The sequence below is a fragment of the Pollachius pollachius genome (assembly GCF_949987615.1).
Source record: "Pollachius pollachius genome assembly, chromosome: 3".
NCBI classification, from domain to species: Eukaryota; Metazoa; Chordata; class Actinopteri; order Gadiformes; family Gadidae; genus Pollachius; species Pollachius pollachius.
Window position 1 is genome coordinate 2,971,802 of NC_136936.1, and position 12,852 is coordinate 2,984,653.

Consider the following 12,852-nt stretch of genomic DNA (forward strand, 5'->3'; position numbering starts at 1 on the left):
TTCTAGGAGATCCATACAACTCCAGCGTATAAAATGTATATTCTAAAAGATTAATATAACACTAATGTATAGACTTTCTATTCTAGAAGATCCGTACAACTCTAGTCCATCGACTTTCTATTCTGGAAGAGCCGTACCGCTCCACGGCGAGGACGTTCTCTTCTAGGTGAAGACACTCTACTCTGTTTACCATCCGACCGGTGAGCAGTAATCAGTAACCGGGGAGCGGCCGAGCCCGTGACCGGGTCAGTGCGTGGGGCGTCAGGGCTGCGGCCGGAGACGGCACTGGGCATTCTGCAGGCGCTTCGGACATCACTGCTGCTCCGGGGAGCCATGGAGGACCGACCCGCTGCCCCCCTGTCCCACTGCGAGAGGCTCAAGGCGAGGGTCCCGCCGGCACTGAGGCTGGAGGTCTCCCACCTGCTGGCCATGACCGGCCCCCTGGTGAGCCCCCCTGCTCCGGCCACCGTGTGCGTTGGGTGGGTGTGGGCCAGTTAGTGCGCAGCGTGCCGGTGTTGGACTGCAGACCGGTGGGGCTGTGCGCCGTGAGGAGATGGGACGCACACACACACACACACAGGCACACACGCGCACACAGGCACACGCACACACATACGTGCAGGATTTAGGGCTTAATGTATGGTTCCCATTACGTCATGTGGTGGGACAATGTAAACGCGCTATAATGATCAACGGGGAAAGGGGATTTTTTAGTAGATACGATTACCTCAAGTTAGATATTATGTCCCGTTACCTTGATGGAGAGATGCTGTGAGCTGACTTTTGAACCTTCCTGCAGTGCCGCTAACATGTTGTGTACGTTGTGGGTGCTTTAGTCTTCAGACGTCCGTGCGCTGTCACTCACGTCTCATGTCTGGGTTTATATCTTGTGTTGGTTGTCTTGTGTTACCTTGTGGTTATTGTTGATTTCTTTGCACCTATATTGCCACGCATTGTGTGTGTAGATCTTTTCTGGATGAGTTTACATGAACACCATTAGAAAATGATTACTAGATCATTAGTTAACTTTTAATCAACTGTTAATTGTAGGCAGAGACTTTTTACTGCTATTTATTTTTTTAACTATTTAATGTTTAATTAATGTGCCCGTCTTTTAAGGCGTAACCATTTCATTTTTTGATAAAAAATCATTCAAATAATTGATTGCCTTGTACAGCTGTTCATTCTGCTGTGGCACCGGACTTAAAGATGGACATTTAATCTTCCTCTTATCTTTGGTTGGGCTCTGGGATTTCGTCTCAAGGCCCCCTGCTGTGCGCTCGGAGGCAGCGCCACAGCTCCGCTGTGTGTGCTAAACAGACTCATTCATGCAGCTGTGATCCTCTCTGTCAGCGTGTGTTCTTTTGTCCAAAGTAAATTTCTTGGAAGCAGAAAGCGTCAGCACTAATTGTAATGTTGGGTTCGGGTTATGCAATGGTTATTATCATAACGCCAATAAATATATGAGCAAAACAAGAGCTCAACTTATGCCTTGACTAATATTGCTACCTGCTATTTATCAATATTATTTCTTGACCTGGGGCGTGCCCGAGGCTACATGTGACGGGCCACCCTCACACTGCTGTGGTGATTTGAGAGGCAGCCCTACTAATCTTACAGATCAAGTCTGTACATTTTGTGAAGAACACCTTCCCCACTCTGCTGGGTGATCGAGTGGTCGGGGGCCCCCTGTTATTCCGATCCGGTCCTTAACCCCATGTTGACTGGTCTTGACGCTCCACTGAAGGCACCTCACAGTTTAAGGTTTCTTAGTTTACTTACTACGTCGCAAAGTAAGTACAGAGTTCACCTAGCGCTCCACTGAAGGCACCTCACAGTTTAAGGTTTCTTAGTTTACTTACTACGTCGCAAAGTAAGTACAGAGTTCACCTAGCGCTCCACTGAAGGCACCTCACAGTTTAAGGTTTCTTAGTTTACTTACTACGTCGCAAAGTAAGTACAGAGTTCACCTAGCGCTCCACTGAAGGCACCTCACAGTTTAAGGTTTCTTAGTTTACTTACTACGTCGCAAAGTAAGTACAGAGTTCACCCCTTCCCCCCCCCCATTCCCCTCTTCCACACTTATTGTATGTTGTACGTCCTGGCACTTAATTTACACACCTATTGTATGTTATAAGTCCTTGCACTTCATAATAGTACTTACACAAGCATATTTCAGATGTTACACAATAGCATTGTGTAACATCTTTAGACTTGGTTCTATGAACATCCTTACTGTACCGACAGCGATATACTGTTTCTCTTTCTTCTGACGAATGTACTTGGAAGTCGCTTTAGATAATAGCGTCTACTGAATGCCCTAAATGTAAAAATTTAATTGATCAGGGAAGGCTAGAGGTCGGCTTTGGAAGCGAGTGTCCAAAGTCCATGGATACTGACCTGTGTGTACTGACGGCATTATGTTGTGTATTGTTGTTGTTGGATTGTTTCTCTCCTTCCAGCTGCTGTCTCGACTCCTGAACTTCATGCTTCCCTTCGTGGTCACCATGTTCTGCGGCCGTCTGGGGACCCAAGTGATGGCGGGCTACGGGCTGGCGAGCGCGGTGAGGGTTAGCGCATTTAACAGTCGCTTTTATCCAAAGCGACTTACAGCGGTTCATACACACATTCACACACCGGCGGCGGTGTCAGCTGTGCAAGGCGACAGCCAGCTTGTCACGAGCAGTCAGGGTGAGGCGTCTCAGGGTGGGTGTCGAGGACACCTCAACACTCCGCTAGGAGGAGCCGCGGATTCGAACCAGCAACCTTCCGGTTATGAGCCCTGAGCTAAGCCGACCCCGGCTCAGTTCCTGTTCCTGTTACCACCTCTGATGAGCGGTGAAATAGGATGACAGGGCTCACACAATTCAATTCAATTCTATTTGTATAGCCCTTAATCAAAGTCACAGGCTCAAAGGGCTTAACAGGCTAAATATGTATGTATGCATACTGCTACTAATATGGTAACAGCACAGACGAGCGCGAACAAACAAGCATCGATACAGTCAGAAAAAGAAACATTATCACGATCAGACACCGACACACACCGTCCGTGCAGGCTTACGAACCTCACTTCCTGTCCCTTGCAGGCCATCAACTGCTCCGTGGCGGCGGCTGGCTACGGTCTGGGGCAAGCGTGTGACACTCTGGTCACCCAGGTTTGGAAAATAATAAACATATTGTCACCAATTCAAAATCACCCCCCGCTCGTGCGGCTGCTGTTGAACGCCGCTGACCGGTGACTGGGCGTCCCGCCGGGCAGACGTTCGGGAGCCGGAACCTTCCTCGCGTGGGCGTGGTCCTGCAGCGAGGCATCCTGATCCTGCTGCTATTTTGCCTGCCCTGCTGGGGGCTGCTCGTCAACATGCAGCCCGTCCTGCTGGCCTTGGGTCAGGGTCCCGAGGTTGCCAGGTAACGGCACACACCGGGCCCCGCCCCCCCCCCCCCTCCCCTCCCCTCTGGGCAGTGTGTGCGTCTTGAGTGTGTGCGTCTGAGTGTGTGCGTCTGAGTGTTTGTGCATGACGGCCAATTAGTGTGAACAGTTCAACAGCCTCGTCGCCGCCTGCATGCTGATGGGGCTGAGCGCCTTGAGATGGGACGCACGCGCATACACACACATGCACGCACACACATCCATACATAGATACAAACATGCATACGCACGCACACAGACAGACAGACGATGAAAAGGTATTTTTAGAACTTATGCATAAATTCACTACATCATGTGGGGTGACAACGTAAACGCCCTTTTATGATTAAATGAACAGTGAGTTTGCCTGGCTATATTAAAGAAAATCCAAACATGTATTAATTCCTGGAGGAGTGTATATTACATCACTTTGTCTTAGTGGAGCGATGCTGTGAGCTTTGAACCCATTTGTCTTGTGATTCCAGAATAGTCCAGGTGTATGTCTATGCCTTCATGCCTGCATTGCCAGTGAGTCAAAAGCTCCCTCACACTTCCTGTACGTTGTTGATGCATCACAGCGCACCCACTGTCGCATTGAGCCAAACTATTCCACTGTGCATTCAAATAAACACATTTAAAAATAGACGATGGTATGCTGTTCATCCCTGTGTTGTATAACAAGTGGAACCCCCCACGTCCTCATTCAACATGCATTCAACCGTTGCTTTCTTCCAGGCTGTTTTTCTCCATCACATCCACGTGACTTACCTCCAGAGCCAGGTACTAAACCCCCCTTCAGACCTGAGTGCTGGGGAGTACTTGAGCACTCATCCAACATTCAGCCCCCTCGGCCTTCACAGCCACAGGATGTCAGACAGACTGGGACTCCTGCTGTGATGCGCCGAGGTGTTGTTTGCAGGGGAAGTGACTGTGGTGTGTGTGTGTGTGTGTGTGTGTGTGTGTGTGTGTGTGTGTGTGTGTGTGTGTGTGTGTGACTTCTACATTCAGGGTATCATCATGCCCCAGGTGTACATGGCGGTGTTGGCCAACGTGGCTAACGCCATCACCAACTATGTGCTGTTGAACTGGCTGGCTCTGGGGTTGAGGTAGGAGAGTGCCGCTCACACACACGCTTATTTCCATCTGTGAAGTATGTAAACACACACAAAAAATACAGTCATTTATAGGGATACGTCAAGGGTTTTTTTTCATGCATTACTTGCTTTTAATGCAAAAAGAAATTGTAATTTACTTTAAAAAAAGGTCTTCCCCAAACCAGGCGGATTTAGCTGGATAAAAGTCTGTTCTTTCATCACTTTTTAATTTGTACAACGTTAATTTATGGTTATTAATAACATAAGTTTAGGATTGTTATCGGAGACGAACGCTCCAGTGCACTGCAGCTCCAGCAGGCGGCAGTTCATCTACCGGCCAGAGGGGCCAGTATTGAGAAGGAATTCAAATTTTTACTCATAGTACAACTAGTGCCACTATAACATAACAACTGTAAATAAACAAATAAAATAGATACTTGAAACCATTCCCAAATTTCTGCGATTTATAATTTTTCCGCTATGTATAAAAAAATTGTTCTAAAAAATAATCAGGGAAAGCCATACGTTTATTCTTGCACTTGTAGGCGTTGTTTGAGAGGAGTTTGTTTCTGCTGCTCTATTTGCAGTGGATCTGCAGCTGCCAATTGCCTCGCTCAGCTTTACCAGTGTACCTTCATGTTTGCTTACACTTGGTGGAATAAATTACATGTGAGCACATGGAAAGGTAAGAGACTTTGATTCCAATAAGAAATCCCCGGCTTACCCCTTAAATTGAGGCTCAAATTCAAAGGGGACCCTGCAGAATCACTCACTTCTTTTCACTCCCTTCTTATGACCATTTATAAATTGTACTTTACGTAATGTAGTCTGTTCATTAATAAATAAATAAATTAGTTAATTAATTAATGTATTTATTGATGAATGTATTTATCTGTTAATTGATGCTGGTATTTCTTTATTTTCTCTCTATATTTTTTTCTTATTCTATTTGCATTATTCTAGCATTATAATCGTACATTTACCTTTTTTAGGGTTAGGGTTCGGGTTGCTTTCCCTGTTAGCGCACCCTGTTTGAGTTGCTCCATCGAGGGTATTTTAAAGTGATTTATTCCTTAGCAAATAAATATATATATGGGCGTTGCGTTACCAATCCGGAATAATAATAATAATAAAAATCCCTAGAATAACATACAGTATCCACAGATACTCTGTGAATACCTAAAAAGGCAGTAAAGACGTCCTAGACGCTCTGACCTAGAAAGGTCTTATTATTCTCCGTTGGGGTCTGTTTGTGTGCGTGTGTGTGGCGGTAAGCAGCTCTCCACCGCCCCCTGCAGGCTGGTCCACGGAGTCGCTGCAGGAGTGGGGCTCCTTCATGCGACTGGCCATCCCCAGCACCCTGATGACGTGCTTCGAGTGGTGGATCTACGAGTCGGGGGGCTTCCTCGCTGGTAATCACACCAGGAACACACGGGATACAAATAATAAATACACAATAGTGCACATTGCAATTGTTAATAACACAAATGTAGCTTCTTTTGTCTAGCGAGGAAAGCTGTTAATCATTGATACGACCTTTGACCAGGGTTACTAGGGGAAAACGAGCTGGCATCCCAGCATGTTGTCATGATGGTGGCCTTCGTCAACTACATGGTAGTGTATTCATAAAATACCAGTACCCTCCTATAGACCCCGCCTGTCTCCTACATCCTTAACCCCAGGCCCCTCCTGTCCCCTACATCCTAATACCCCTCCTGTCCCCTACATCCTTAACCCCAGACCCCTCCTGTCTCCTACATCCTAATACCCCTCCTGTCCCCTACATCCTAATACCCCTCCTGTCTCCTACATCCTTAGCCCCAGGCCCCTCCTGTCTCCTACATCCTAATACCCCTCCTGTCCCCTACATCCTAATACCCCTCCTGTCCCCTACATCCTAATACCCCTCCTGTCTCCTACATCCTAATACCCCTCCTGTCTCCTACATCCTAATACCCCTCCTGTCTCCTACATCCTTAACCCCAGGCCCCTCCTGTCTCCTACATCCTAATACCCCTCCTGTCCCCTACATCCTTAACCCCAGACCCCTCCTGTCCTCTACATCCTAATACCCCTCCTGTCCCCTACATCCTAATACCCCTCCTGTCCCCTACATCCTTAACCCCAGACCCCTCCTGTCTCCTACATCCTAATACCCCTCCTGTCCCCTACATCCTAATACCCCTCCTGTCTCCTACATCCTTAACCCCAGACCCCTCCTGTCTCCTACATCCTAATACCCCTCCTGTCCCCTACATCCTAATACCCCTCCTGTCCCCTACATCCTTAACCCCAGACCCCTCCTGTCTCCTACATCCTAATACCCCTCCTGTCCCCTACATCCTAATACCCCTCCTGTCTCCTACATCCTAATACCCCTCCTGTCCCCTACATCCTTAACCCCAGGCCCCTCCTGTCTACTACATCCTAATACCCCTCCTGTCCCCTACATCCTAATACCCCTCCTGTCTCCTACATCCTAATAACCCTCCTGTCCCCTACATCCTTAACCCCAGACCCCTCCTGTCTCCTACATCCTAATACCCCTCCTGTCCCCTACATCCTAATACCCCTCCTGTCCCCTACATCCTTAACCCCAGACCCCTCCTGTCTCCTACATCCTAATACCCCTCCTGTCCCCTACATCCTAATACCCCTCCTGTCCCCTACATCCTAATACCCCTCCTGTCTCCTACATCCTAATACCCCTCCTGTCTCCTACATCCTAATACCCCTCCTGTCTCCTACATCCTTAACCCCAGGCCCCTCCTGTCTCCTACATCCTAATACCCCTCCTGTCCTCTACATCCTTAACCCCAGACCCCTCCTGTCTCCTACATCCTAATACCCCTCCTGTCCCCTACATCCTAATACCCCTCCTGTCCCCTACATCCTAATACCCCTCCTGTCCCCTACATCCTTAACCCCAGACCCTTCCTGTCTCCTACATCCTAATACCCCTCCTGTCCCCTACATCCTAATACCCCTCCTGTCTCCTACATCCTTAACCCCAGACCCCTCCTGTCTCCTACATCCTAATACCCCTCCTGTCCCCTACATCCTTAACCCCAGACCCCTCCTGTCTCCTACATCCTAATACCCCTCCTGTCTCCTACATCCTAATACCCCTCCTGTCTCCTACATCCTTAACCCCAGGCCCCTCCTGTCCCCTACATCCTAATACCCCTCCTGTCTCCTACATCCTAATACCCCTCCTGTCTCCTACATCCTAATACCCCTCCTGTCCCCTACATCCTTAACCCCAGGCCCCTCCTGTCTCCTACATCCTTAACCCCAGACCCCTCCTGTCCCCTACATCCTAATACCCCTCCTGTCCCCTACATCCTCAGATACCTCATGTCTCCTACATCCTTAAACCCAGACCCCTCCTGTCCTCTATGTCCTGAGACCCCTCCTGTCTCCTACATCCTCAGACCCCTCTTGTCTCCTACATCCCTAACTCCAGACCCCTCTTGTACCCTAAATCCTTAACCGCAGATCCCTCCTGTCCCGTATGTCCTCAGACCCCTCCTGTCCCCTACATCCTTAACCTCAGACCCCTCCTGTCTCCTCCGTCCTAAGACCCCTCCTGTCCCCTATGTCCTCAGACCCCTCCTGTCTCCTATGTCCTCAGATCCCTCTGGGGGTCCAGGCTGCCGCCTGCGTCCGTGTGGGGAACGCTCTGGGGGCTGGAGACACGGCCGGGGCCATCCTCTCTAGCAAGGTGGCTCTCTCACTCGCTGGTCAGTCATTCTCTCTCTCTCTCTCTCTCTCTCTCTCTCTCTCTCTCTCTCTCTCTCTCTCTCTCTCTCTCTCTCTCTCTCTCTCTCTCTCGTTGGTGTTTCACACAGTGCCGTCCATCACTCATCAACAGTCCCACCTTGTTTCATTCGTCTTCTTGGCGTGTGTCTGTGACCTTGGTGTGTGTCTGTGCCCTTGGTGTGTGTCTGTGACCTTGGTGTGTGTCTGTGACCTTGAAGGGGGTCTGGCGGTGGCTGAGTGTCTGTTCCTGGCCTCGACCAGGTCCGTCATCGGTCTCATCTTCACCTCAGACCAGTGAGTAGGAGTTAGTATCAGTGAGTAGTAGTTAGTAGTAGTTAGTATTAGTTTGTAGTAGCAGTCGGAGTTTTGTTCTGCAGACGAAACGTGAGCATGACTCCTGCTTCAATTAAATATGGACAAATAGAAACATAATGGAAGAATAATTTGGAGTGGGAGATCATTTAAATATAGATATAAAAAGCAGTTTCACCTGTGAACTTTACTCTGCTTTATTTATTCAAACCTGCTAAACAGATAGTGATGCTAATCCGTTTGGCAGATAATTCTGCTATGATGCTTAACAGATAATGCTGCTATGCTGCTAATCTGCTGAACAGATAAGGGGTTACATGCTGCCATTCCGACATGCTGCCATTCCGACATGCCCCCATTCCGCGAGAATATAGTCTAGACCCACCCCTTTCCACACAAAATCTCGAAGGGGAGCAATAAAAATAAACCAACCGTTTTTGCCCATATAAGGCAAATCCGTTAAACTTAGACTGTTAAACAATATCCCCCGACCTCGGAGATGATCAGAACAACCGGTAAGGTGAAATTGATGGATCAACAGAATCACAACAGTCACATGCCAGAGGCGTGCAGTTGTTAGATTGCACATAACATGTTTGCATATTTAGGCTGCATCCAATCCAATACTCATACTTGCCTGCTATATAGTAGGCATTTTGTAGTACATCACAAATATAGCTCGTCTGAATGCTCAGTACGCATTGTGTAGTAGGCAAAAAGTTCCCGAATGCGTACTACCGCCACAGTATACAACGGTAGGTCATTACGCTATCCCACAATTCAGCCGGAGTCTGGTAACCGAAGATGAAGAACGCCGCGGTGAAAAAATAAATATATATTTTGCCGGCATCTGATGTGCAGCGCACAGAGGGGAACTACGTTATCTCCAAACATCCGGTGGCGTTCCGGTGGTGTTCGGAAGCGTTCGGAGGCGTTCTACGCATAGCTGTAGAACGTACAACATTAACGGTTAAGTAGTAGACACTGCACAGAATAAGTATATACTTAGTATTCGGATGCACCCTTAGTCCTCTTTTTCTCGACTCTTCAGCATTCCCTAATGGCCTTGGTGCGCAAAGACAGGCAGGATTTCCGACGCTCCTTTTACAGTAAACCACTTCACAATGATCGTTCAAATAACCCCCAGAGTTCAGTGTCTATCAGTCCCAACAATTAGAAACAGAATTGAAACGTCCAAGCGTGAATTGGGTGGTTGGGGATTTTTGGGAGAGACTGGAGAAGGACCTTATGTCTTGGGCCAAAGATCCACAGCGAATGAGAGTCGGCGACTATCCCCAATGACGAATGTCAGTGTAGACACTAAAGTGCATGAAACTAAGAAATAATCACATTAATGAATTTTTAAAGTACAATGATAATAGTAATGACATTTATATTAATGACCTCATGTCGGAATGGCGGGACGTTTGAAAGAAAGTAGTCCCGCCACTCCGACAATTAGACGTCAATGTCGGAGTGGGGGTATGTCGGAATGGTAGGCGGTCCCCCAGATAAGGCTAGGAGGCTAATCAGATAGCGGATAAGGCTGCTATGATGCTAATCTGTTGGGCAGATAAGAATGCTAAGATGCTGTAATGAGACTGCGACTGACTCCATTGATTGCTAGACCGATATGCTTAGTGAAACGAATACATCTTCTTCCAGCTACTAGTGTGATCATTCATTATACAACAGCGCTCCCTTGTGTCCCGGGGGCCTTATGATATCATTACAGATGCTAATATGCTAAACGGATAATGCTGCTATGCTGCTGGTCTGTTGTGCACCTTCACGAGCGTCGCTTGTCTTGCAGGAAGGTCGTAGCGCTGGTGTCGCGCCTGATGAGCGTGTACTGCGTGGTGCCCCTGTTTGACAGTCTGGTGGTGAGTGCCGAGTCGCCCAACGCCGTCCGTCCAGAGCAGCCACATGGTTTACATCGACGTTCACGGATCGGTTGTTCTATGTCAACAACAACAACACAACAGCACCACACAATGACCAGGTGTTCTCCCGCCCTGCAGTGTGTGAGCACCGGTATCCTGCTGGGAACCGGCCGGCAGAAGATAGCAGCGGTGGCCAACCTCGTGGGTTACTACGGTATCGGCCTTCCCCTGGCCGCCACCCTGATGTTTGTGGCTGAGCTGGGAGGCTTGGGTAACCAACGGGTCGTACAACTTCAACGTAGAACATTTTAAAGACATTGAAAAGTTTAAGCAAATGATAGCAGACGTTAAACGTTTAAACCCCAGGCGTGAGTGGGATTAGCCACTCACGCCTGGGGTTTACGCCTGGGGATTAGCCACTCACGCCTGGGGACATATGGGCACGCCCATATGTCCTCTCCCTAAAACCGGAAAAGGCTGATTTTCAAACAGCTTATAACGGCTGATCGAACTCATCCCTGGCGGCATAATAACGCCCCCTTTAACATATGGAATGTTCAGCCTTCAAAGTTTTCACGTGAGAAACGGAAGACAAAATGTGAACTTTTAACGTGAACCTTTGAGGTTTTCATGTTAAAAGTGGAACCCTGAGAAAGGCAAAAACCTCAGTTTTCCGTTTCCTGCCCTCCCGTCCACAGGTTTTTGGGTCGGTCTTCTCGCGGCGGTCTGCCTACAGTCCGTCTTCTACGTGGTTGTCATCCTGAATTTCAATTGGGAGAAAATGACAGTAGAGGTATGGAGCCCGGAGGCACAAACATGCACAGACACGGCTTCTCCGAGGCACGTTTGCTGCTTAAAAGACCTATTCCTGCAGTTCATAGAAAGAGCTTTCTTATTTATTGGTTGAAGATCTTCCAGTCGTTTTAAAATGTATTCGTGCAGCACTTAAAGGTTTCATAGTTACTGTAGGAGATAATCGATATCAATCCAATGATGAGACGGATGAATGTAAGCAACTATCTTTTATTAAAATTGCATTACTCTCAACCACCACCTTCATCCCCTCTTCCATGCTATGGTGCATGGGAAATGTAGTTACAAACGGTAGGAGGTACATTATTAAGTCTTTGGAAAACAGAGGGAAAATACACATAGACTTCACTGAGTTATTATGGTACACATAACTGAAAGCTGCTCATTGTCCTTTGGCTGGGTGACCAACACGCCACTCAGAAGTTGATTGAGTGATTGATTTATTAAATGATGTCGGCCTCACCTGAGTTGCCTCTGATCAAAGTGTCTGCTAGCTTAATTAACAAATGGCTTCTTTGGTTAGTAATCAGTCAGGAAAGATGTATTTCTGTGTAATCCTGTGTTCCAAGGCGATGAAGCGAGGTAAGAAGAACATGCTGGTGGATCCCTTGAACCCAGAGACCTCCAACCAGAGTGCCAACAGCAGCGGCAGTGTGAGTGCCGTGGGCTTATTCAGACGCTCACAACAAAGCTTCAGTCACAGCCAGACAATTTGGTCTAGAGTGACTGCTGAATGACAGAAAATGGCTGCCTCCTCTTTTGTGGGTCTGTTTCAGTGATTACCGTTCCTGTAGTAGGCTTCCACTCGGCACCAAATAAACAGAGGAAACAAGGACCAAATACTATCATACACACACACACACACACACATATATATATATATATATATATATATATATATATGCACACACATCACACACACACCACACCACACACATGCATGCTACACACATCAGATACGTGATGCTGGGTCTGTGTTCCCGCTACAGCTGGTGAACGGTCTCCTCTCGGAGGACCAGAAGCGGCCGGACGGGGGCCCTCCAGCCCAGCGGTCGGGGGCCCCCCAGGGGCCCAGGAAGCGGCTCTCCCCCACCCAGCTGGTCCTCAGGCGGGGCTTCACCGCCGCGCTCATGGTTCTGCTCCTGGTGGTGGGGGTGGTGGTCCACCATCAGGTGCCCCTCCCTGAGTCCCCGTCCCCCCCCTCAGAGAGCAACAGGACCCTAGGGGGGGCTAACGTCACGGACACCCCGCCGGCCCCGGGCGTGCCCACCCCGTGAGTCTCCCGCGGGTAGCGGACCCCCCCCGACCCAACAGACCCTGGCTCTATCTTTATCTCCGCCCGTCTTCCAAAACACCCCGATCGGAATCCCCAAACCGTCCGTAAACTAAACGAACGTCATCAGCGTCATGTTTTAAAGCTGATCTGCATTTGTTTACATGTCATTAATGTGTATAAAATGTAAGAAAAAACACGCATGAAAAAAACAATAATAAATGGCGTCCGAGTGACGACTGTCTCTCCCCTGACCAGCGGGTCTCTCCTTTAGACTGGAGGGACAGCAGCGCCCCCTGGTGG

General features: G+C 48.5%; 1 protein-coding gene across 1 annotated transcript; it reads left to right on the top strand.

Annotated features, from left to right (window-relative positions):
• Positions 1–333: 333 nt before the first annotated feature.
• Positions 334–12,583, top strand: LOC307072219 (multidrug and toxin extrusion protein 1-like; the record flags this gene model as incomplete). Its single annotated transcript, XM_079731434.1, has 17 exons — positions 334–444; positions 2,463–2,564; positions 3,090–3,158; positions 3,263–3,411; positions 3,898–3,940; positions 4,148–4,192; positions 4,421–4,518; positions 5,094–5,191; positions 5,805–5,918; positions 6,053–6,120; positions 8,141–8,249; positions 8,487–8,562; positions 10,394–10,463; positions 10,602–10,734; positions 11,162–11,256; positions 11,846–11,929; positions 12,266–12,583. 17 exons carry the CDS (start codon positions 334–336, stop codon positions 12,551–12,553), a joined length of 1,752 nt encoding a protein of 583 aa, XP_079587560.1. The 3' UTR covers positions 12,554–12,583.
• Between the last annotated feature and the right edge of the window lie 269 nt (positions 12,584–12,852).